The sequence below is a fragment of the Ischnura elegans genome, chromosome 1, assembly GCF_921293095.1.
Source record: "Ischnura elegans chromosome 1, ioIscEleg1.1, whole genome shotgun sequence".
Taxonomy (NCBI): Eukaryota; Metazoa; Arthropoda; class Insecta; order Odonata; family Coenagrionidae; genus Ischnura; species Ischnura elegans.
The window spans coordinates 80453970-80480815 of NC_060246.1; the positions used below are offsets into that span (position 1 = coordinate 80453970).

The window sequence follows — 26846 nt, forward strand, 5'->3', positions numbered from 1 at the left end:
TGTTAGAGAATGCATTGTTGTATTGCCTGGTCCAGAAACTACCATACTCGACTCGATACTCGCGAGTAATTTTCAATTCGACACGAAATTATAAAATGCTACTCGCACATCCATATAAAATGTACATCGAATGGGTATTGATTGTTTTCTATACAGATATTCGGTCATTTTGTCACTATTTACGCATAAAAATGTTATAAAAGCCATTTTAATGTATCAAAAACATAACATTGCGGATAAATACATTATGTACCATGAATATTAAAGAGGATCTATTTTAAGTGTGGAAATTATGAAAGCGGAAAATAATCTCAACAGAGATGCATGTGTGCAATATAAGATATATGCAGATACGGAGATGCAAAGCAACATTAGTGAATAGAGCTAATAATGGCACCAATAGGCTGACCGCTATTGACCATACGACTTTAATCCCGGAAAATACATGCAATAATTCCAAAAAAACTGTGAAATTATTTTATTATCATGAGAAATTACTTTTATAAGAGGATAAAAGGGCTTCGGAAAAAGGCACGAGTCCACGCTTACTATATTTTTTTTGCAAAAAAGAAAAGACAATAATCAATTGCGATGATTTCACAATTACAACCAAAATGAAAATAAAAATATCCAGCCCAATTAAAATACAAAAATCTATCATTCTTCGATTTTCAATTAGCACTGAAGCGTAAATACAAAGATCCAAGTGTCCTCTCCAACATAATGTTACATCAGAAAACCATGTAGCTATGGGCTCCAATGACGAAAAATGGGTTTTGTAGCCAAACGCTCAAATGTGGTCACGGATGACTTAGTCGTGTAAAACATTTCCCGACAAACCGCATAAAAAAAATAAAAAATAAAATCAAGGGCAATCAAATTCATGGCTTGATGTACGAACAGCAGATGATCCTTTGAAAAACATTCCACCGATCTGAATTTAAGGTTTGGAGAAGAACCAGCAGAAATTTCATGCATAATTTGACGATAAATTTATTGTTTGATTGGATATATATATTAAACATAGATGACATACAACAGAAGCATTTCCATTTTATAGAAACTGCCAGATAAAAAACGCTAGTGAAAGATTTCCTGGTTAAGTAATGAAATAAAGTAGCCAGATGTCAACTTTCAAAAGAGTGGATAATCAATAGCCAAAGAATTGATTACAAAATAAATTGCGAAATGCGTGGTTTTCGGATCCATAACGAAACGTAAAGAATTCATAATATTTTCCACAAAAATAAGCTCACAAATTGAATCCAAAGCCCCTGGTTCTCAAGGCCGGTGGATACGTTATCTGAAAACTATACTTATCAGAAGAATTTAAAGCATTTTTATTGAGAAGGTTCACGTAAAGGCTCATTGCGTAGTTCAGGGCTATGAGCATCCATTAAGTCCCTTTATATTTATATATATTTATGGCTCTAAATATGTAGTGATGTTAGCAGAGTTCCAGATAATAACTCTTCTTTTCTCGATTCCCACTCGTTATTCCCACTTACAATGAGGATTGAGCAATTCCCTTCACCGTGTTCTCGCAGATTAAATTTGTACTGACAAAATACACCCTTCCCAAGACCAGTGGAAATATTATTTAAAGATATTATTTAAAGATATTCAGCACAAATTAATTCGCAGTAAAAAAGGATTCCACAATATTCGACTCATTTTTGTCTCAGCCACCTACCTCGATTGGGTCATGGGTTGAATGAGAATATGATTAAGCGGAGTGGATCATGTAGATGATACTTGAATTTCCTTGGAAAAAATACGCACACCTGAGCTTACAGCATTGAAGATTTTTTCGATTGACATATTCTTTCCATTTTTGAGCAGAGGAAAACAAATATGGAACTTTCAGAAGCGTTTTGTTTTGGCTCAAGTCTAACCCTTAATCCAATTCCAGCAGCGTCGGCAATATCACTTTCAGCGATCCTAGTGTTCGAAGCCGTAAAATGGATAGGAGAAAGGTGTTTTCCATCTCGAGTGTGGAAAGGTGTTTCCTGCCTAGAAGATGAAAACACCTTCATCCAGGGATAATACAAAAGTTGTACCTGGATTCCTACGTTGGGGCCAGTCAATAAGATGTAACCATAACCATAGTCGACAGAGTTTGGTTGAGTGGCGCAAAATAATCCTGTTAAACAGAAAACTATACAAATTAAACGAATACTTAATTTTAGATGACCAGTTGCAATGCGATGAGAAATTATCTGGATGACGTCGCTCCGTGACGAAACTGGTCTTCCAAAATTTAATTTATATGTTAGATTTTAATCTTTTACCTAAAATGAAGTAATTTCACCAAGCGAAGCCTCACAATATTGATTAAACTACAAGAATTATTGTAACATCTTTAAGAAATAATATATTTAGTTATTATACAACCACTAAAGAGAAAGACTCTTTAGATTTCATTCGAACATGGAATAGTACATGGGAAAAAATTCTCAAGCTTTAAAATCTTGAAAATAAAGAGACGGAATGCATAAAAAATTTATTTGAAAAGTGAATAAAGCATTATATTGAACAGGATACAAACATGGCAGCATAAATAAATAACAAATGCTTGTTTAGTTCTTTCTAAGATTAATGAAGTTGAAAAAGGATTGGATTTGGGTGATACATGAATTTCTTCGTGACATTCGTCACCAGTAACTAAATTACGAAGGAATACAATGGGTTAAATCATCCACCTATTCTCACATTTAACTTCTCTCTTCTATCCACAGTAGGACATATTTTCTTCCAATCTAGTCATTAATCCCAATCTATTCTTCCCCCTTCCCTAGAATACTACCCTCTAATGCGATTTGCGAGCATCCCCTTCCACTTAGTGCTTGCTCTATGCAAACCCTTTGTCTTCTCCGCATTCCTTCGGTACCTTTCCTCTCTCCACCTACATGTATTACCATTCCTCGTTCATCTTCCTGTCCGTCCACTTCATCTTCTCTTTTCTCCTCCATATCCACATCTCGCACGCCTCCAGTTCGTTCCCCTCCCCCTCCGCCTCCTTATAGGGACTGAGAAATCTGAAACCTATATGCCCTTTTCCCCCCTTAACCCTCCCCCCCTCTCTCCCTATTCCATTCCGTGTTCAACCCTAACCCCCGCTCTTTCAACCAGTCCTTTTCCTTTCCGATAGATGTCCTCACTGTCACTTGTGTACTTGTGTATAAATGTATGATGCATGCAAGATCAGTCACCTGACGATGTAACCAAGTTACGAAACCCGGGTCATGCTCATAATTAAATAACAGTGAACCTTACAAAGTTTTATTTCCTTACTTCCAATATGGATTGGTTTCACAAAGTAAAGCCTGAAGTTATTAGTTATACATTACAGAAGAATTTAACGCATTTTATTGAGAAGGTTCACTTGAAGGCCCATTGCGTAGTTCAGGGCTTTTAACATCCCTAAAGTCGCTAGTTAAGTTTAAGTTACAATTATGTTTTTTAGGAGTGTCCGCGTTTCCTTACAATAAAGCGCTAATGCCAGGATCAAACCATTCACTAACATTTTATTTTTACTCTTATAAAACGACCCTCTCAATGGGTCCATTCTCATCTTAAAAACCTCCATTGAAAAAGCAACTCTCTTCCTGATACCCTTAGCGCTGTGCCCGTTTTCGTCTAGTATGTTGGCAAAATGGTTAAACGGATTCACCAGTTTCAGTTTTAACATACTGATGGTATTAAAAGAAAGTATTTACTAGAAAAAAATATAGAACCAGGTCTAAAAGTAAGGGACCCATTCAGATACGTAACCATAACGTGATGGCGGTTTCTGTCCCGTAATGTGATTAAAATTGAATCATGCTAATGATTACAATATCATAAAAAACGCTAAAAATTGCAAAAAGACCTCGTTCTCTTGTACTTGTCTACAGAGGTAGATTAAATTTGATCAATAACTAAACGTAAAAGAAAGCAAAATTGGTTAAAACTGCTCAAAGTCACCAGAGAGTATAGCTTTTAGAGGAAAAATATTCCATACCGCTAGCAATTTAGAGGCGAAACACAAAGCTTTAAACAAATAAGGAATTCAATATGGACAGCTTTCTATGTATCCCAAAGAATACCATTTCGGAATAAAACTAAAGCTCCTGATCCGACTGAGACAACAAGGAGAGTTACATTGGCTCTATACAAATATTTATATCAGCTGTGAACAAAATAAAACCCAAAATGTGAATCGACCTGAAGTCAAACACTCACAGCTTAGCCCCTCGCCTTTTTTATGTACTTTTTCCATGAGAATTTTCGTGTAATATTAAATATATGGCATAAAAAATTTTGTTATGACCCAAAGTCGGAGTGAAGTTCTCTTCCCGAATAATGAAATACACATTACGCTTCCCTTATAACGATTAATCTTGCGTGAAAAAATTTATATTTATTTAAGAACGGTTTCATTACCCCGAACTTCATTTAAATAAATGGCGCAACAAATGGTGGAGAGGCCTTCAAAGAAGCCCAGTCCCGTGAGCGTGAAAGGAATAAAAGCCCTAATGCCTCACTTACATTATTTGAAATGTGATTTGAAACTTCTATGGATGCATAATGCTAGCATCAACTATAACCGTTCTAAATCCTCCGTAGTAAAGCAATAAGGCATCTTAAATGGAAAACATTGCGATCAATCTACATGGCGAGCCTTAGAGTGATCCTCTATGGATGCCTGGAGATAGGATAAACTGAAACAATTCTAACGCCTACGATGTAGAGCAATGAGGCACCTTAAATGTTAAATAGAGCGATCAATCTGCATGGTGAGCTATGATCTGGGAAAATAGGGAGGATATTGAGCAAAAACCTCACCGAGGGCCATTAGTCAGATCATTAATTTGGCGCAGCCTTCTTTTCATTCCGGCTAACCGTTTATTACTTCATAACTCTTCATTATGACATCGCCATTAATCGCCGGTAATATTCGACCCATGTAACTCCACGGCAATCCTTCTCACTCATTTCCCAACGCATTATTGTTTTCGATAATCCAGCATGCTGAAGAAAATGAGCAATGAGTCACCTAGTACCGTTTCGTTAAGTCATCAGCACGGTGCGAAAAAAATTTGTGAGGAAGCAATGTTGGAGACCTAGATGAATGAAGAAGCAAGCAAAGAATTCAAATGAACGATAAAAAATTAAGTTTACAACCTAAAATATTACAATAATAATATTTAAATGTATTGGGATTACAAAAGTCGCAACTCCCAGCACTGACGGAAGAACGATCCGTATTTCAGCGAGAAAAAACGTAGAAATATGGCTGTTGGCCAAAATATAAATATTGACGATAGTAATGCTCGATAACATTACACTACAGTGGTATTCTTAACGAGTGGGCATACTAAAGTATTGCAAACATTTTAAATAGATGGTCATTGTTATCGCCTCGCTGTGGACATTGACAAGCGTGCAAAGTGACAGCATAGATCAAGCCTCCATGGGATGGACAGTTGCCTCTTATATGAAGGGGGAGAAGCCAAGGGGCGCAGGTGGCATTTTATTATAAACAGAGTTAGGTACAGGATGAGAAAAAAAAACAAGATCAATGACATATTTAGCAGTGAATTTGATTTTCCCCTTGATGTCATCAAAGAACAGATGCTCACTCGCATCCCTTAGCAACCAAATTTTGTATATATCTCTTCTATCAATTTCTGTACCTAACTGGATTTAGAAAAAAAATCACTTGTGACCCTTGGATTTTCATCCCCTTTTATGTAGTCCCCTTCTTGAGAGAGAACCGAGGAAAAATACGATCTGCAGTTAACACTAGGGGAACGGGGGCACAATTGACGATGAAGATAAGGGAACTGCGGCCGAGCTGGGAAACGGCGTTAAATGGAAGCGAATACGGAATCCCAGAGTGCGAAAACTAATCAGGTTTTCACTCGGATCCCTATCGTACACCTCCGAGCACATTCGCACTTGGCGTTATCCACTCGCTTCCTGTCTCAGCCAAACGACTCCTTGGTCTCTAGCTCTTTCCTTCCCCTATCCCTATGCAAAAAGCCCCGTCCCAATAAGAGGGGCAGTTCTCGCGGGGTCGAGGGGATCGTTGCGAGTTTAAAGGTGCGGACGAGATAATGGATTGGATCTCGTCCTCGCTGCAAAATTCATTTCGTTTCGAATGAGGAAGAGGAGGATATAAATTACAAAGAATTTGTGTATGTTTATTTTCTTTAGTTTTTACTGAATCCAGCCTGGTGTCCGTATTGCAGAGACCGCAGAATATTTTGGGCCGCAGATGAATGAGGGAATATAAGGGATCAGATCGATTGTCGACGACTACACTTTGTGGAAATTCATCGATAGTAATGATACAAAAGGCTGTAGCAATTTTCCACGCTATTCTATTTGCTGAAACCGGTTGGGCAAATAAATTTTGTGTAAAATTACTATAGCTATTTGCATCATTAATGAAAGGGATTTTGAAGCCTTCGCTAGGTTTACTATAATTTACTAAGTTTAAAATAAAATAATTTCAGCGTTAAATAAACGTTTTAATGCATCCCCCGAGAAAATGCGTGAATCAGAAAAATATAATAATTATGGTTATGTCAAACCTCTTCTGAATCAAAATAATTCTTTTTAGATAAAGAAAAATCAGGTTATGCTTCCATTACGTGAACTCGCAGAATTAAACTGGGATGTCTTTGGGCCGTGGATATCTATCTCTACCAGAAAGGAAGAACAATTTTCACTTGCACCATCAACAGATTAAAACGCCATGAAAACAGCGAATAATGTGATAACTGTTATTCTGTGAAAAATAATATTCAGGTTTAAGTCAATAATAGAAACTGGTAGAATCAGCACCTTAAACATTGGTGTATGAAAATCAACACTAACTCTACACAACATTATTGATACTCCCAAAGAAAACTGGCTACTCCTTCCTAGTAATTTAAACTAGGAAAAATGCCTTCCAGGTTAGGACCTTTGGTGACGTTTAGGCTAAAATTGTCACGATGATTCCACACATCATGACGGTAGAGTCCACATCCGCGCTGAAACCACTTCGATATTAAAAATAAAATGCTATAACAAAAACACTGTATAAAAAATTATCTCTTCGTATCACAAAGGCTGAAAATTGTGGGAATAAATGCAAAGCATAAAATAAGTATCCTCTATTCACCAGTCTTTCAAGACGTAAAAAGTAGACGACCATTTGTTCTAACGTATTAGCTAACACTATGCCACTAGGGTCTGTACTTCATGGAGAGCAAGGAATCGAAACTCATGGGGATCGTAATACGCGTTGATGGGACGCGAGAAATAATTTTCTCGTAAAGTTTCCCCCGAGACGCATGCAGCCACAGGCCGTTGACGCTATAAGGTTGACGTTACTGTCGACTCTCCCGGAGGAGGGACTGCGGAAATTGACGATGAACGGATCGGGGCGAGAGGTTAGGCCGCGGAGAGAAGGCAGTGCTAAAACTCGTTAGAGTCCCCGAGGCGAAATGACGTCCCTCATAGCGAGGCACGGTGTGAAAGTGCGTTAATATTCCGGCAAAACTAAACCCCGACGAGGAAGACGGCTTCCATTCCTAATCTACCCTCACTGCTTTCTGCATCTCAACTCGGCGTAAAAGCGCCAATTGCTTCAGTTTGATCGGATGGGCATCGACATCGCATAGTACTATATATTAAATCGCTGAAACACTTAAATCAAAAAACACAATCCTATTCTTCCTTCGAAACTAAAATCAATAAAGACTGGCTCATTTATACGTCCTCATCCAGCTTATTAAAAATTATTATCGTGAACACACAATTATAATTTATAACATAAATCTAAACTAGATTGAAGAAGAACAAGAAGTTTCTTGGCATTCACATGCGAATGGTGGGATTAGGACACTGCCGTTTACAAAATAAGCAAATAAGAATCAAGTGTGACTACTGAGTGACTACAGAGTCCCATCTTCCATTTATTTCCTTCCTTAAGTCCTTGGTAGCAAGGGGGAAAAATATTTCCTGACATGGCGTGGTTCCCATTGCTTCGTCAAAATATTTCTCTTATTTTATTGTATCTGTCTCACCAAGAAATACTGAGGTATGAATATGATATTTCAATATAACAAATTAAATAAAATGACAATTTGAAAAATTTACCACAATATTACTTGAAGGATATTCAGTTCAGTTCAGACCTCAGTCGCGTTCAGACGTCTTGTTCCGCGTCTCGACTCAAGGTTATGCTTTGCTAAGTGTGTTCTGTACTTACTGGATCGTGAAAGCGTGTTACCGATATGTGTTCTCGCAAGAATTGCAGAAAGATAGTGCGAAACACATTAGTATTGAAGTGATCCGATTGTGGAAACAAATTCCACGGAAATTGTTAAGATAATCCTATAACCAAATAGGATATTGAAGCCAAGCAGCAAGAAAATTTGGCGATGCATTTAGTGCACCGAGGTTCGCGGATCCAGAATGCATGGTGAAGCTACTTGTGCGCCCCCGAGTGCGTCCCCGAGTTTTCCAACAGATACAGTTTTAGATCTTTTTAAAGAAATCAAAGCTGATCTAAAGTCAACAGAGGCTAATCTTGGAGACTCGATCAACAAATTTGATGAGTTATTCAATGATAATTTACAATAAAAATTAAATAAATTGACAATTTGAAGAATTTACCACAATATTACTTGAAGGATATTCAGTTCAGGCCTCCGTCGCGTTCGGACTTCTTGTTCCGCCACAAATTTTATGATCGGCTGGACGATTTATCTTCAGTGCTTGAGGCTCTTAGTAAGCAATTCGACGAGTGCTATGCCAGAATGAACTTATTAGAAAGTGAAAATCGATCGATGAAGAAACAAAAATAGCGTTTCTTGCAAAACACACTTAAGTGACCTTGAACAGCGCAATTCAGTGAATTCAGTCGAGATTCACGGTTACCCTCTAAAAAAAACGGCGACCTCCCGAGCATAATTTGTAATATTGGAGCCGAGTTGGGGGTTACAGTCAAAGCGCATGACATTGAGAGCTGTTACCGCTTCAAACCCAAGTCGGAAAGTGTGCATAGAGGTAACCACGTCAAGTTCCTCCGTCAACACATCAAAGAAGATCTACTGGCAAAAAGAAGAGTGAAGAGGGACTTCTCTACGTGGCACCTGAACCTCGATGTGTCACCCACCCCTCTCTACATAAACGAGGCCCTTTGTCCTGGGAGGAGAAAAGTGCTGCATGCTGCAAGAGCGGCTAAAAATGAGGAAGGCTATTAATAAATACTTATGGATACGTGGAGGTAAAGTTCTAATGCGAAAAGATGGCAAGGACCAGTGTTTGTTTTGACAAGTTAGGACAATATAATTTTTTTATAAAATTAAGAATGTCAGAATGCACTAATAGGAAGATGTTTCGCTGTAGAATATTAAGTATCATACACCAAAATACCCGTAGTCACAGAGAAAACTTTGATTAATTTGAGACGCATCAACGTAGCCTTTCTTATTTACCGATAATAATCACATTAAGTAAAATGTGGGTTTCTGAACATGAAATTAACTATTAAAAATTAAATTGTTATAAATACTTTCCCCGATGTAGTAATATCGAGCTAGAGGTACTATTGATTATTTGCAAAGAAAAATACATTGCTACTCTAATGTAATTCAAGCTGTCACTGCTGATTTTTTTATGTGGCTCTCAAACTTGAAATTTTCGAGTTACAGGTAATTTCTCTTATAGAGATCAAAATTTTCCGGTCCCACAATTTCCAACTGAATTTGGACCGCTGATGTAGGTATAGTTTAAAGTGTAATATTATTGTCATTGGTGACGTGAACATAAATATAATGGTACCTTCTGATGATGTGATCATTATATAAAATTAATGAGCTATTTGGGATTAGCGTGTCTAATTAACTCCACTACTAAGCTCCACTACTTGAATAGATCACTTGTTTGCTATGTTAACTAAAATGTGCACTTTTGACCTCCAAACGGAAGTGCTTCATGAAGCAATGACCGATCACCCCTTCAGTCGCTGCTGAAGTAGTGTGAAAGAGCCATTATGCAAAGAAAAATGAACGACGACGACTGCGCTTACCAAAACTAAAATTATCAATATTTTTAAATCAAAGTAGTGATGGAGTTTGTGGTCCATTTGTAGAATAAGTAAACGCATCAAAGGCTTTTTCGTTATTTCATGATTTTTTAATAGGTATACTGTCTGCATTAAGAATTAAATCCAATACTTATGACACAAGTAAAAACTTGAAACCATGGATAACAAGTCATCTCCTAAACCTTATTGAAAGGAAAAATTATTTGCTTAAAAAACATAGACGCCATCCACTGAACGAAAGTTTAGCAAAGGAATTTACAAACTGTTGAAATAATTTAAAAAAGAAACTCAGGATTGCCTCCAATGACTACTATTTAAAAAGATTTCAAGGAGCAAATGGGAACTCAGAAATGCAATGGAAAATACTTAATGAAATAACCGGTTGCATACCACGCAGCCCAATTGAACTCTGACTGGAAATAGACGGTATTATCACTTCTACTCGGACTAAAATTGCTACGGCATTTAATGACTATTTTGATTCTTCCTTTGATAGAAATATTGATAGTGATGATAGTGGCAATGATGAATTCGTCGCTGGATGCTGTGGTTATTCATATAGCTTGGAATTAATGTACCTGGAACCAGTCGACCCCGATGAAATATTCTTTCAATTTCTAAAATCTTCCTTAAACACTGAAAACTATAAATAATCGTACTGAATGCACGCTTACATCTTAATACCTGAGGCCCATGACTGCCCAACCATCCAAATGTATAATTTCAGAGGTTTCATATTTAAGTTATGCGTAAATTACAAAGCTTAAGAAAATTACCAAAAAGCCTTAAAATTTATTGAAGATCCTTCGAATGCCATCACTCTAACGATTGACACAAACATTATGATTTCTCGGGAGCGACTTTTGCCTGCTTTAATATTCCTAAAACTGAGCCGTAAATCACTCCATCCATTACCGGCGCTTATTCTCAATATGTACCAATCAAGTCGAGATTGCTCAAATATAAGAAAATTTTCATCTCACCGATTTTTTTCCAAAATGAAACGCCTTCAGTGAGGAAAAAATGGAAGATTTAGATATAAGATCCCATCTTTTTTTCCCGTCATCACCCCATCACAGAGAGGGTGCACCCGCACGGGATCGTGGGAATGGAGATGCTGTCCAAATTACAATCAATCTTAGACGATTTTATTTCGCCACCGCGTACCTTCTCCAGGGATACAGCCACGACGAACGCTCCCTGGTGAACCGCTGCGAATAGTCCATTATTAAATTTAATCCCTTGAATCCCTCAGGCCACACCCTATCATTACGACGAAATGACTTCCATTCACGTCGCACACTTTCTCGGTGGACAATTTAGTTAATTCTAATTACCCCAGGCTCTTTGAAACTAGACACCTCACTCTGGGGCGTCATCCAAATTATGAACATCCTTTTTTCTTACTTGTCACCCAATTAGACTAAATTGGTTGGTTAACCCATTATTTTGGATAGGGAAATCTGAAGTTTTTCAATGAATGAATTATGGTGGCTAAGAAAAATGAATAAGTACTGCTAGGGGAGGCCTGGAAGGTAACACAACTTGTTGAAATGATTAAAAATCTATTGAGTTTGGCACAAGAGAATTGTAAATAAACTACAAAGTAAAAGTAAAAAAGGAATACTTTAAGCAAGTATTATTCCTTTTTTGAAGAGTTAATTAACGAGTAATTATTTACAGAATTCAATGGCTAATATAATGCGACTCTACGTTAAACGCCTCATCAGCAGTTGAAGTCAAAATGTGTATCTTCATTTATATTAGAGGAAAAATACCATCGATAATCAGTTATTCAACGCAGAAATTTTATTCAGCATGGGTTCCCACTATACATCACACGAAAACGTCAGCTTCTGTTTCCTCCATAGAACTCCACCAAATGACAATATGACAGCTTTGAATTTTAATGCTTCACCAAAAATACTGTGTCTAAATACTGCCCTCGACAGCACGTATCAAAATTGAATGGAAGTAGGCGATGTTTATTCAATGTACGTTCTTGAATGTCCCGTGAATTCGATGGAGGCCTGGTATGAGCCATCAAAATGTATTATCGAACGCACAATTGATAACAGACATATTGACCTTCTACTATGAAGCATTCACCTTCCTTATTTCCCATATCTTTTAGAGGAAAACCACTTTTATGTTTACCAATGGTCAGTTTAAAAAAATAAAGTTATTACTTTTCGTTCAAAAAATTTCTCACAAATTCTTAGGCGTCTCCAAATGAAATATAATTTAATTAACTTGAAAAAGCTATGGGTTTTTGAGATATATGTGTTAGTAAAATCCTGAGAATATTTAAAATTATATGCATATAAAGTAAAGAATAAAAGTAAACTAAATGAATTGAATCCAACTTTAAATGGGGATATTACTACCGTAGTAAATTTGAGCAAAAACATTTTGATAAAATCGCGTCTAACATTAATCAATTTCTCCACTTCAAAGCGATGAAGAGAGTTTTAAAAATATTTGATGGACCAAATCAGTTGGTGATCAGTAACACGATGTTAAAAAAATCACTTCTTATGACCACTCAATCAGAGTGTTAACCTTAGACTGCTTCGGCTGGTGAGAATGGAAAGATCGCATCTGAAAACCCACCACGATATTCATGCCAAAATATAATATGCTCGACATCTATAACTAATTTTCCATAACAAAATATCTATAATACATGAGATACCTTCCAGGTGCTTTACAAAAAAGGTTAATCTTCAGCAGCACCTCTAGGCTATCGAACGCATATGATTCTCAGGCCTCATAAAATTCAATTTACATGGGGATTGGCGCATACACGAAGGAAGACAAGATCCGACACGACAGAACTAGGTCACTTTTGATTGATCAACGCCCTTTTCCAGCCACTAGTAACTAAGCTAACGGAAGATCACAAAATGCTGGGAAGGCATCTAAAAGTAATATTCAACAAGGCATGAGATTCCAGTCTGTCAATGTTAATGAACTGATCATGTTTACGCTTTGGCAATAAATGAAATCATATGCATTACAGAGGCTTTTACACTATTAACCATGACCATAAACCAATAGACTTAATTAGCAGTTAAATCAAACGAGGCACAAACCACATAGCATCGTGCCGTTCAATATCCCCTACGACATGCATGTGGAATATCTTATATATAAAAATGAATCGCAAAATGTGTTGGTAAGCGCATAACTCAACAACGCCTGGACCAATTTGGCCAATTCTTTTTTTAAAATGTTCGTTGAAGTCCAAGGATGGTTCTTACGGCGAGAAAAAATCGAATAATTGCCGGGAAAACCCTAAAAACAGCCCTTTGCTTTTTCACATACAAACATTTTCTAATCTAAAATAAAAGAAAGTCGAAAATCGTGTTAGTTAGAACACTTATAACTCGAGAACGGCTGCACCGATGTCAATGAGATTTGGTTCTTTGGATTCGTCTCAGGCGGGGTTAACATATAGGCCATTAAAAAAAGGATAATTTCACAAAAAAATTCATCTCTTTCCTATGGGCATGCTTTTAGGAGTTATAGTAACACAACAATTGATAAGTCGGTCAAAACTACAAATAAAATAATTAGTTTTGTTTTTACCACTTTAATAACCGAATTTCGTAACAAAATAACATTTTAATTACTACATATATTCAAAATATTAATTAAATTGAAATTAAATTTAAAAAAATTAATTCGAGCTAATCGTAAGCCCAGCCGTGGCCCAGCTCGAGTTGACACTTCACTACCGTGTTTGTAAACAAATCTCCAAGCAATTGTTGACAAACGGTAATGTCCGTGTTCCTGTCGACGAATCGAGTAGTTTTAACTCATTTCCTTGGAATTATTGCAAATTATTTTCAGTGGAAGGTGAGCTCATCAACAAAGAGTTCCAGAATATGATTGATCACCAAAAGAATCAATGATGGTTTATTCAGCGAGCAAGAACGAAGATGTGGATGACTAAAACGAGGTAAATTCAAATAGTTCGTACTCTGCATGGGTTCGAATCTTTTAAATGTGTTACAAACGAAGACGAAATCACCAACTATCTATCTGAATATTTTAAGTCCTTGGACGTACCTGGCTTACCAAGGCACAATTTACAGAAAAAATGTAGTTTCTGTGTTCATGATCTTTTGAAGCATAAACCAACCATAGCTATCCAACGGAACGTGTTTGGTGATTAAAAAAATTGGTAATGAATGTGATTCACGTAACTTTAATCAAAGGAAATTCAAAGGTGAGGAAGTCCTCATTCCGAAGATTCCATGATCTCAATTCATATGCCCTTATGAGCTTAAACCTATTCAATTTCCAATTCGTGTTGCATTCGTGATAACGATTAAAAATCACATGGTCAGTCTTTCAGATTTTTTGTTGTTTGTGCTCATGTGCTAATGAAAACCCATGATTTTCTCATGGTCAATTTAACGTGCTATGTTCACGAGTCGATAAACCATCCTCTGTATTTCCTCCTTCGCTTCAAGTGCGTAGCTGGGATATGGGGTTTTGGGCGCAGCTAATACTACGGGTCTGTAGGGTATAGAAAACTCGCTAAGGTAAGCGGGAAGTGTGGGGGCACTTCCCCCAGACATTTTTTTAAGATAAATGGTTCAAAATAGTGGGTTTTGCGGCTGTGTGAATAGTTAAATATGTTTTGTTTGTTAGTCATCCGTCCCCCTAATATTAATAACAAAATCTTTCATAAAAAAACTCTCTTAAGCTCTTGGGGGGGGGGTTTATCCCCCAAAACCTCCCCTCGCTGCGTCACTGCTTTGCTTCGCTATATTTATTTAGCTTCATCCGCTTCATCTTGCGCCTGATAACAAAGCCAAAAGTGTTGTTTATCAGAAGGTGCTTGACGCAAGACATTAAACCCGAATGTGTAGGGCTCACCGTGGTGCGTTTACGCATTGCATTTTTTCCAAACAGAGATACTAAAACTGGCGCGCCTTAAGTCATTTAATGCGAATGCTGCTTCATAGGGGCTTTTCTTTCACGATTTTGAGCATCAGTTAAGCGTCGGTCTGGGTTTGTGTCAACCTGCCCCCTGAATGGGCCAAGTGTATGCAACAGACTTGGACCTAAAAACATTTTTTACAGCTAATAACGCAAATAGCCAACAACTGAATGCGTATAATTTTTATTTCATGAACTGCTTCATTAGACCACAATGCCCAAAATTTCTTAAGCTAAAACGTAAGAAAATTTATTGAAAAAAATCCGCGTAAACGTGCTTCGATCCACCCTGTGTAGATTCAAAAAAGAAAATATCTTTCTGACAAGCAATTTTGGTACTCATTTACGTAGTTTTATTGAATTTGTATCCTTATTTTATTATAATAAATTAAACTTGATTAAAAACGATACAGCCGCTCTTGATTTATAACTGGTGTAAGTAAACTGTAAGTTCATTGATTGTTAGGCGGTACGAAGTACGCCGGGTCAGCTAGTTTATACAATAATAATAATCGAACTTGTGACAGAGATTGTGATACCCAACGCGGCAGAGTAAACCAAAATAATACCAGCATGCATTTTATCTTTGATGATAGGGGCTCATCGTTTTCGTTCAAAGTGTTTCCACATTTTAAAAATATATTTACTTCATTTATGCATTAGTATCTTTCCCTTAGACTAAAACCATACCGCGGTGGAAAGGTTTGCTCGTTCCTAAGACACCTAGAGCTGCAATGACGGAATTAATTCGCATTTTACTTCCGGAAGAGCCACCTATGATAAAAAATTGATATCTCATGATATAGTCTATCTTACTAAGGAGTAAGCCACCTGTGATAAAAAAGGAAGGTCGAACGGTAGGAGCCATACGAAAGTTAGTCCATACGATGGTGTCACGTAAGAACACACAGTTGGAATGGAAGTGGGAAACCCTACCAACAATCTCTTCCCTGAAAGCATGCAGTTGAATCAAATGAGCCTCGAAAACTCATCGAAAGGAACCCATCCGCAAAGGGCGGATGTCGTTCACGGCAGCTAGGTTGGCAAGGTCCTCGGGGTCGTCAACATGCGAAACCATTGCAGAGACTCATCATCAGCAGCATCCGAGACAGAAGAGAATAAGATTAAGAAGATAGAGAAGGAGAACCCAGCCATGAATCTATGGACATAGCATATTAGAACGATGATGAGGGCGGGGATCTCTGGAAAATATATAATGGGAATTGGAGAATGGAGCTACCCACCATCCCTGCGCTGGTTCAATTTTAAATTCCCACAAGCAATCATAATGAGGAAGAATTTGATGAGATATATGAGCAGCTCGAGGAAATAATTAGAGAGTCTAAATTTCGGGTGAGAAAAATCTAGTTGTGATGGGGGACTGGAACGAATAAGTCAGGGAAGGGAAGGATGGAAACGAAATAGGAGAATTTTGATTAGGAATACAGAAGGATAGGGGAGAGAAAGTAGCAGAATTTTGCAGGAGAAACAAATCATTCACACAAAAACATGGTTTAATCATCATAGTGAGCGAAGGTACACATGGAAAATTCCAAAGTGTACGGAGATATATCAGATAGACTATATCATGCTAAGACATACACTTAGTAATAGAGTGAAAGACTCGTTCAAGCTGAGCGGTTGCGGAATCAGACCACAACTCAATGCTCATGATATGCAACGTAAGATTCAACAGATCTATGGAAATATGATAGGTGAGGAAATGGAACGTAGAAGGTTTGAAGGGAGTAATGAAGAGAGAATACCAGAAACTAGTCGAGAAGAGTATCCGGCGGATTAAAAATACAGAGATTGCAGAGTAATGGTGGGAATTTATAAAAACTAGAATAGTCGAAGTGGAAGAGAAGTCAATTGACTACGTTAAGAGTAGAAAGAATAAAGAAGCCGTGGATAGCGATGGCAATGACAAAAGAAATGTAGGAGTGTTGCATAAGGATTAATCACATGCAAACAAAATTTATGCGGTTTTGTCAAGTATCGTAAGCTAGGAATATGAGACTCAAGATAAAATTAGTTGGGCAAAAACTTTAGCAGGTATATCAGTTCACCTTTTTGGGCAATTCACCTATTAGAGGAAAGCAAATGAAGCAGTAAGGACATCAGGAAAGGAGAAATTCATATACGGGAAGGAGCTTATGAGAGGATCCTCATGTAAGAGCTTAAAGAAAGGCAAGTGAAGAGTCTGATATGGAGAGTGGTACAGAAACATGGAAACTCAGGAATATTTACAAGATAAGACTGGAGACGTTCGATATGTGGCTGTGGAGAAGAAAGGAAAAGATGAAATAGAAGAAGAGCAGGAGGAACGACGAAGTGATGGACATGGTTGGTGAGGAGAGGCAGCTTCAAGATGAGAAACGAAGGAAACAGAAGGTATGGATGGAGCGAATACATAGTGAGGAGGGGATGCTGAAAACTGTGATAGAGGGTAGAATTTTAGGTAAACGAGGGAGAGGGAAGAATATAATTTTTAGACAGAAGGAAAGGGAGTATAAAGAAAGTAAGGGACCTAATTCTGAATTTAAGGGGGTGGTCCATGAAGGGAAGGGAGATTACCAGTACACATCTAAAATATTCCATGGAAACCTGCTTTCATCAATAGAATATATTAATAATAATGATGCGCCTTCAATTGTTTTATGACCAAAAACCGTCCACATTTGCTATAAAAGCACATTAAAACTTTTAACTAATACCTGCCTTTGAACAACATGTCGCCAAATTTTGAAATCATGGATTTTTCAAAGATCCAATTTATTAACCATAAAATTAATGCTAGCACCCATCCATTCCGTATATCAAAACAAGATATCTTTCTCTCGGGAAATCTAGGCACACCCATTCGACATGACTACAATCAATTCCTCTCCAATCCACCTCAGCCACTCAAACTATCTTTTGAGAGATTGATTGATGATTCCTGTATGTTATTCATATCATTCCATGCATAGGATCTTTTGGCCCCTTAATTTTTCAACATTGAAGCTTCCAGGACTTAACAGTAAGAAAAAATCCAGTTTATATATCATTTTGAAATAATAATGTTAGTGACAGAGTAACAGATTTTACTCAATTTTTAAAATTTGCAAATTATAAAAGAAAACACACATATGTAATATGAAAATAATCTAAATATGAAAACGTTAAACAACCATTTTCCTTTGGGTTTGCAATTATTTCATGACCCATTTAGTAGGTTATTATTTTCAGCAAAAATTTAAAAGTAATAGTAATCAGGTAGATGAGTAGAATTTTCACAATATATTGCACCGCTCAGTCTCGTAAATATAGTTGGAATGTAGCATGAAAGAATCTCTCAGGAAGACATGTTGCGCCAGTCGTGACAGTAAAGCAACGGATTTGGCAACTTGAGTGAGACCGAAATAGTGCTCCGGAATATGAAGCTCTTTTAGAACGCAGCCTGTCAACGCCAGGAGTTTTCAACATGAAATGCACGAAGACCACACAGATAGGAAAAATGTGTAAAGTATTCCAAAGACTATTTTGAATTGAGCACTGTTTTATTAGGAGAACCAATTTCAAAATTAAATCTGCTGACTACCTGCATATTAATATTCATCTTGATTCCATTTTTCAGAGCATTCCAATTCTATTTTCCAAAAAACATGACCTGTGAATCTCAACAATACAGGCTATTAGGTAGACGTTATTGAATATCCATCTGGCGCGGGAGTGATTGTTTTATATTTTTCTGCTAGGAAAGGGGAAATAGAATGCTTATCACAAACCGTAATTTGAATACTATTGCACAAACAATCAATCACCAGGCAGTAAATTAGAAGATATCACTAATAATGTCCCTGCCCCCACACCTGGAACGTTCGCGCAACCTCCGGAACATATAAATGCCAAAAAAATCGACTGATATCGGCGACACTGGGCAACTTTCCAGGCTATTCCCTATCCTTATGTGGGTGGAAAACAAACATTCACCACCCACGGAAAATGGATTTGATGCGCAACAAGAGTTCGAATGCTTGGCCACCTGCATGACTATTAGCTGCGGGAAACTAGATGACACTGTCCTATTTAATTTTTTTCACAACCAATTTGCTATTCCGGTATCTGTTGGAAATCCATTACATTTCAATAAGAGCTACTTTCCAACTAGGTAGAGTAACACAAATATTGAAGAGAGACTTATCAAAATATTTTGAAGTACATTTGAAGAAAATTACAATTTTTTTTGTTTATTTCACTAAATCAGAAACTATTACATTTCAATTGCAGCTTACTTTCCAGCTAGTTAGAGTAACGCAAATATTGAAGAGATACTTTGAAACACATTGGAAGAAAACTAGGATTTTTTTACTATTTATTTCAGTAACACAGGAGAGAAATTCAGAATATATCTTTTATGTGATGAAATAATAGCATATCTTATTCACGCTTAGCCAAAAAGACAAATCTATTTATTCATATTCCACGACGACCGTATCGTTCAACAAACAAAAGTACGCATTTTTATATAACCGTAGATTTTTACTTTAGATCTGTTTCCAAATAAGTAGGTGATTTAATACATAAGTAACTGACAACTCATGACGGAATAATGAAATCGTAACTTGATCTCGATCAATCCGAACGGCTCACCTGCTCTAAAAAAAGCATTTATACCAATTCAAAGCCTTACTACTTTAAGTCATAACTTTTACAAATAATTATAGTGTTTCATATTCCCGGGATCAAATTCTTATCTCTGGTGGCAACAAAGTAACATTATCACACAATAAATAACCAGACGAATACCTAAAAATATTTAAATGTTTCCTTTCGAAACCCAGTGAAACAGTAAAACTTAATTTTTAATTCAAAAGACCACATATGCATATATATTATGCAGAAAAGTGGTGTTTAATGGATTAAGTGCGAAGACTGTAACGCCGTGCATGTGGGGCAAAGGAAAGAAAATTCAAGACAAGAATAAGTGAAATTAAACATTCTGCCACTAACAGCGATGTACATCCACGTACGCCAAACACCTGGTAGAGACCGGCCACCAAGGAAACTTAATGTCATAAGTTTTACAGAAAGATTTTAAGTCGGATATGTAGAGGTTTTACATTTTACACCCAACGGCAATCAATTGACTTTGTACCTTTAAACGACTTGACAAATTTTAAATGCTCACCATTGACCTCGATTTCCAGTACCTACCTCCCGTCTTCCCCTTCATCCTATGATATAACCCCGTTTTTCTTTCTAATGCCTTTCCTCCGAGACCTTGAACGAAAATATTTTAAAATCATATTTATTGACGTGTTCCACTGACATTTTACCTATAATGACTTAGCTTGTTTTAAATTTCCATAAATATTTTCTTTTGGCCTTCGATGATTGTGACTCCAGTTTTATCCTCACCCCATAAATTAGCTCTGTTTTCCCTTCCTGATATCCTTACTGATTTTTATTTTTTCAATGTGTTAAGCATTGGAACTTACTTATCCTTTTACCAATGGCTTTACTTTTCCCTCCCCTCCCGCCCCTATTTCGGTGCAAAATATAAGATCTCTCCCATCCTGTGAATTATTAGCCTTTTGAAAATGGCAATAAAATGTTGAAATCGGTCGTGAAAATGTAATTTACTGTGGAAAAGTACCAATTATATTTGTTTCTTAGAATTACAATATAAATTTTCAGCAAAATATTTCAGAATATCACCATGAACTGTCGTAAAAACTGGAGATTATCAATGTGTGATAATTACAAAACATGAATTTTTGCGCCAAAGCGAATTACCGAAGAACATTTTGAAATCAAATTAAAACTTTGTACCAACATGGAATACACAAAAGTGTATTATTTCGAAAGGAATTCTACCAGCTAAGATGAAGAGGTTTAGAAAACGCAGTTAACAAATCAAAAACCTCCTGCGGAACTTCACTCCTCAATGGCTAGCAATGGTGATTCTCTTTCATTCTATCAATAAAGTTTATTATTTACATCTTCCTTAGTCGCATAACTAAAACTCACCCCTCTGAAACGGTTATAAAGATCCCATCTCCTCGATCCTTTTGCAAACCCTATGTCTGCTCTGTATCATATCATGATGTTTCCTCACCTCGCCACCATTTCTATTGCTACGTCGATCTAAAAACAATCAAGAATTTCGAAAAAAATAATTTAACATGAAAGACAAAGTAATGCGCTGGACTTGACACCAAAAAAGACTTTCAACTTGAATTTCCTTACAATTTAACATTCATCAACCATACATATTCATAGTACGATTAAACTTATAAAAGTTTCCAGGTGATAACCACCAAAAAGAGTGCAATCATATTAAATTTATCAAGACTCTTAAGGACATAGACCTGCCAAGCAAAGCTGAAAGAAATACCATATGATATTTAAAAAAAGGAATTTTTCAAGAAAATATTACCGAAACTAATAATCGCAACGTTTGATTTGTCTGCATTAAAACGTATCCACTCTTTCCAAAAAAAAGGAAATAATTGGAAATGCGGAGAGATACGTCTAAGATTTGTAATTTGACGTGATTGTGTCTGTGTAGACTGTATCGTTAAAATAAATGTTTGAAATATTAAAAATGGAGAGGTGGAGTTTTTTCACTAATTAATATCATTAATTGGCATTGCTAGTCTCAATTTTCCTCAATGGATTATTTGCTAAAATTATACGTTTCGAAAGAGATTTTGTGAATCATGAAACAATTCTCTGGAAATACGCTGCAATGATAAAGCTATTGTGGACATTAACTTTGATGTAGTAAGATGAAAATAGAAGGAGACTATTCGTTCAATTGTATTAGGCTCAACTATGTGGAAGTTAGTACTCGAAAATGAAAAGTAGACTTCATTGATTTCCTCTGATTTATTTCGTGCGTACGGCATGCTTCGAACTTTTATTAAGTAATTGTCGCCAAATAATATTAGAAAAATATTATTTGGCCAAATAATAGTAGAAAAATATAGTTTGGCCAAATAATATTTAAAAAATATTATTTGGCCACAGGAATGATTTAAGCAACATAGGGTCATAGAGATCATTATCAAGTCAGGACTTGATAATGACCTCTATGGTTCGAAACATGTCGCACGGACGAAATAAATCAGTGGAAATTAACGAAATCTCCTTTTCATTTTTAAGGAGACTATTTTTTCCAGTAATTTCAACATAAACGTACCGGCAAAATATTATTTGGCCACAGGAATGATTTAAGTAAGATGGGGTGAGAGCAATTACTTGAAAAGATATCCACTAATGATCGTTTTCTTACAATTTTTAATAAATAGCCAATTATAAGCAGCCTTTACCTTCATTAATTGCTGCCAAAAGCCGAAATATGAGAGGGATATTGGAGAAATTATTTCTAAAACAAAAATATTACGGCAATTGATTAGATATGCTTGTTGATTACCTATCACTAAAATATCAACATAACCGAGTCCTTTTTTTGGTCAGATTTTCCTTTAGTCCCGAAAAATTCCAATTTTACAAGATAAGAGCAGAACTGGTAATTAGAGAAAATTCCAACAGAAGGGGAGGTTCTGGCCATCCATAAAACTTGCATTTCACCCTCAGATATTGATTCAATTATTATAACGCGAAGTATTATCAACTCCAAGATTCAACTTCACGACGAAGGATGACAAAAACTAATTATGGAACTTTTTTATCACCGACGGTATTTTAAATAGTTTGCACTGTGTGCTACACTATTCTCTTAAGGCTAATCAGAACTATAAAATGGTTAAAAAATAATTAAATTCGCATTCCTCCAACTTTCGCAAAAGAGTATAAAGTAAAAACCATGTCAGTCTTCTACCACGTCAGGCATAGGAATATTCGATGATGCCATATGAATTTGCTTCCTTCAGTTCACACCTACGAGAGAGACAAGAAGAAACATTTCAAAACATATAAAACATAAACAACACGTTAATAATAAGGATTTGACCTAATTAGCATATAATGGATTATTTCCGGAGATGATCCTCAATGTGCTGAAACGCCTGTATAAACTGACACATCTTTTTGGCTAGCCATGACCAGTTTGCCATGCCAACTTCATCTCAAATCATTTTTATGACAATAATCTTTAAAAGCAATACTATAAGGATTAAATTTTACCCAACAGAAGAATGATGCAATGATCCTCTTTTTCGTCTGTTATAAAGAAAAAGAAATCGAATGGACAGCCGAAAGAGGATTGGGACCACGCAAAAGCATTACTATCAACTTTTCATTTTTCCTGCAGATTATTTTCATTTTCAGATAAACAAAACCGTGTATAATTACGTTTGGATTACTCTCCGTCACAAATAATAAGTATTCAATTGTTATAAAAACCGCCAATCGATCGAAGAGACTTTATATTTTACCGTTTATCTAGGCATGAGAAATCCACTTGATCGAGCCGAAAACATGTTTTATTCGCTATCCCTAAACATCAAAACGTTGTGTTTGGTTAATTCAAGGATAATGACTAAAAAATAACATAAGAAACTACTATTGCTTAAAGGAAAAAGGTTTTTAATCCGTTTTCATTTATGCTTCTTTGAGAAAGAAAATTTAAAACGAGAGAGAAGAAGGCACAAGGAATGCATCACTTGGGTTGAGACCACTCAAAACGGAATTTTCGGAATGCCCTTGATATGTGATATTGATACGAAGTTTAATATATGACAACAAAAGGATGAGTGTACCCCATTACCTTGAAAATTATCTATGTCACGTATGATGCAATCTCGACTGCAAATCCGTTTTTCACAACCATGATGACAATTCTCAGATCATTATAAAGATGATGTCGCAAAAAAATCAAAACGGGAACCACTAAAATTAACTAATCAAAAGGCAAATGTGATATATATCATCAATGACTAGTGAGATTTTTATGGAACCTGGGCTTCATGACTATATGAATAAATCTCATTGCCTAAGATACATAAAAAGGATTTATAATGACACGAATGGGTCCAAAACCGAACGGAGGGTATCAATAATAAATTTGAGGAATCAGCAGTTTATTTTATCTTTTTGACCTAGAAAAGGACCAATGTACTTTTTCACCAAAGTAATGACGGTAGGCCACTTGACACAGGAGTGTAGTTTTACGGCTAACCCACAAGCCTTGATATTGACGCGAAAGAGTCGAAACAGATCGGAGGGTACCAATAATAAGTGTGTGGAATTTACAGTTTATTTTATTTTTTAACCTAGAAAAGTGCCGATTTTCGTTTTCACAAAAGCCATATTTATATTAGTGGCATATTTATTGGCCAGTAAACACAAGCGTGTATTTAAGACGGCTAACCCACCTCTCTTCCATTCGGAAGCTAGATCGACTGATGTCACTCCACGCGCTCAGGCTCCTCACCGGTCCCCTCCGGCGGAAGGCACTGCTCCTCCGAGGGCGTTCGGCCGCCGCGACATCGCCCGAGCCTCCGCCGCCGCCTCCCTCGTCGTCCGCCTCGTCCCCGCCGCCCCCGCTGTTGAAACTCGCCACCGGGGACATGTCCTCCTCGTCCTCTATCATCTTGTACCAGCCCCAACCCGGCTTGTGCCGCACGTTCCCCGAGGCTGCCAGCCTGACCGTGGGGTAGGCGTTGGGAGCCACCGGGACGTGCGGCTCGGACCTAGACCTCCGCAGCGTGATGCGACGGCACGGCTTGCAGGCGCCAGCCCACGGGGTTGGCGCCCTCCGGTCTCTGCGGGCGCCCCCTTCGCCCGGGGGTGCGGTCCAAAGTGCGTTGAAAAGGGGGCGGAACCGGATGGCCCTTCAGCCAGCACGACTCGGTCCCGGACGATCCGAAATGAGCCCGCAATCCTTGCGAAGATTGGTTTTCCCGCGGTGAAGCGATCGATCGTCGGTTGTTCCAACCCTAACTCCTTGACCTCTGTGGCAAGATCTCGGGTCAGCACGTAAATTGCGGAGCAAATACTCCAGATATAGGGTAAAGTGATAACTAAGGCTGGGATATCAATTTCTGACCAATTTGGCACACACAGTCCTTAAATCGGTCACTCGATATGGCAATAGCAAACTCTCCAACCTCGATGTGGTAACCCTGTTAGATACCCAGGGCTGCTAGCACTTTTAAGGCAGAGGATCACACTCGTCGAGTGTAAGAGCACGGAATCCTTTACACTACGGCAGAGGTTTAAGCACTGCTAAGAAAATCAGTCGCCTAATTTTCCTCTCCCTCGGATATCCTCACGGTAGCGTGGTGCAATGGATTAGAAGGCCCTGTAGCTTTAGAGTGATTCCACTTCACAGTTCTTGCGCCACAAAATATTGACGACCAACTCTCTCAGCTGTCGAATCCCCGGCGTATCACCGAAAACCGGGGCTTGATATGGCCACGGGCGCCGCAAGAAGAAGGAGGGACGTTCGACTGAAAAACGCGACCAGGGCCGGGGACAGGAGCGATAGCCACGACGCACGGGCGGGAGGAGAACAAGGGAGCCGAACACGTCACACAAAAGCGGGAGAAAAAAAGAAATCCTCGCGAAGTTCTATCCAACCGATCAGCTGATATCACTTCCACGGCCGCGGCACACATCAACACAGGCCAGAGAGTGACCGAAAATCGCCCCCTTTCCTCGGGCACCCCTCACCCCACTCACTGTATAATCCCAAAGTAGGGGGTGTGGTGGTGTATGGTGGGAGGTTCCTGTGACGACAGGGGTGGAGGGAGGGAGGATCGAATCTCAACGGCGACAACAACAACAACACCACCGATAACGAAGTAACAAGGCGAGAGTCGGCGAAGATTGGTTCTTCGCTTCCGTGACCGAATCACTTAAAATATTTTCGAGGGACAGCGGCGGCGTCGACCTCTAAAAAGGGGAGTAGACGCGGGACAGAGTCGATCGCGGCACTGGCTAAGTATTCTATGAGGAGGATAGGGCCCGGCCTCCTCCTACTCCTACTCCGCCTCCTCCTACACCGCCGCCCCTCCACCACCACGTCCTCCACCGCATGCTCCCGCCCAACATCCCCACCCAAGAAGATTCACACATTCAAACTCACACTCTCTCCCTCTCTGTGTCAAAGGAAATATCACTAATACGTCCGTCCAGTTTGACACCACACGCATTTGTCGTTCACACCTTCTTCTTTTAGGCGTGTGAAGTCGTTGAGTGAAGAGGTTAGTCTCACTCAGGTCAGGTTCAAATCTCGGGTGAAGCTTTATGATACTATCAACAAAAATCCTCGCGGTAAAGGTGGCTTGCAGTAAGGGGCTTCAGCCCCTATCCTGAATGGGTTAAATTCACACACCTCGGGCTTGGTTACAGGTGAGCTCGAGCCTCACCCACCATATTCATCCAGAAGAACGGCTGAAGAACTTTGAAGACTTCTTTTCTCCAAGGCTAATAAAATCTGCTACCTCCATTGACTATTAACAATCCTTTCCTTCCCATCTCAAGAAGGATACGCCTCTTTATTATCTGTTCTCTCAAACTTCCTCTTCCTTGTTCCCCATCCTCACGCCACGAACAATAATTCTACGACGGATAGACTGGACGAGGAAGATGGAGAGATGGGAGAGAGGAGTCTCCCGACGGAGCGGGCTCCAAAGGGGAAAGTGCTCGGCGTCGCAGCGGTGCGAGACTGCCACGCCTCCCGTAGGCTCCGGAGCGCGGGAAGCGGGGAAAGAGAGAGAGAGAGAGTGACAAGGGAGCGGAGAGAGAGAAGGGAGAGAGGAGGCCCAGGAGCACGGCTGGCACGCCCCCGCGCGGTCCACCAGGGTGCCATCCCCTCCTCATCCCCTGCGATTCGAAGGACACGCGT

The 26846-nt window shown here is 38.3% G+C and overlaps 1 protein-coding gene across 6 annotated transcripts in view; it reads right to left on the reverse strand.

The window, feature by feature from the left end:
* LOC124164161 (potassium channel subfamily T member 2) overlaps positions 1-25924 on the reverse strand; it is a 568139-nt gene extending 542215 nt beyond the window's left edge. For all 6 annotated transcript variants that reach the window (XM_046541370.1, XM_046541401.1, XM_046541385.1 and 3 more), the window contains exon 1: positions 24370-25924. In XM_046541370.1, coding sequence (XP_046397326.1) covers positions 24370-24587 — 218 coding nt within the window. In that variant the 5' untranslated portion in view covers positions 24588-25924. The remainder of the gene's footprint in view (positions 1-24369) is intronic.
* Between the last annotated feature and the right edge of the window lie 922 nt (positions 25925-26846).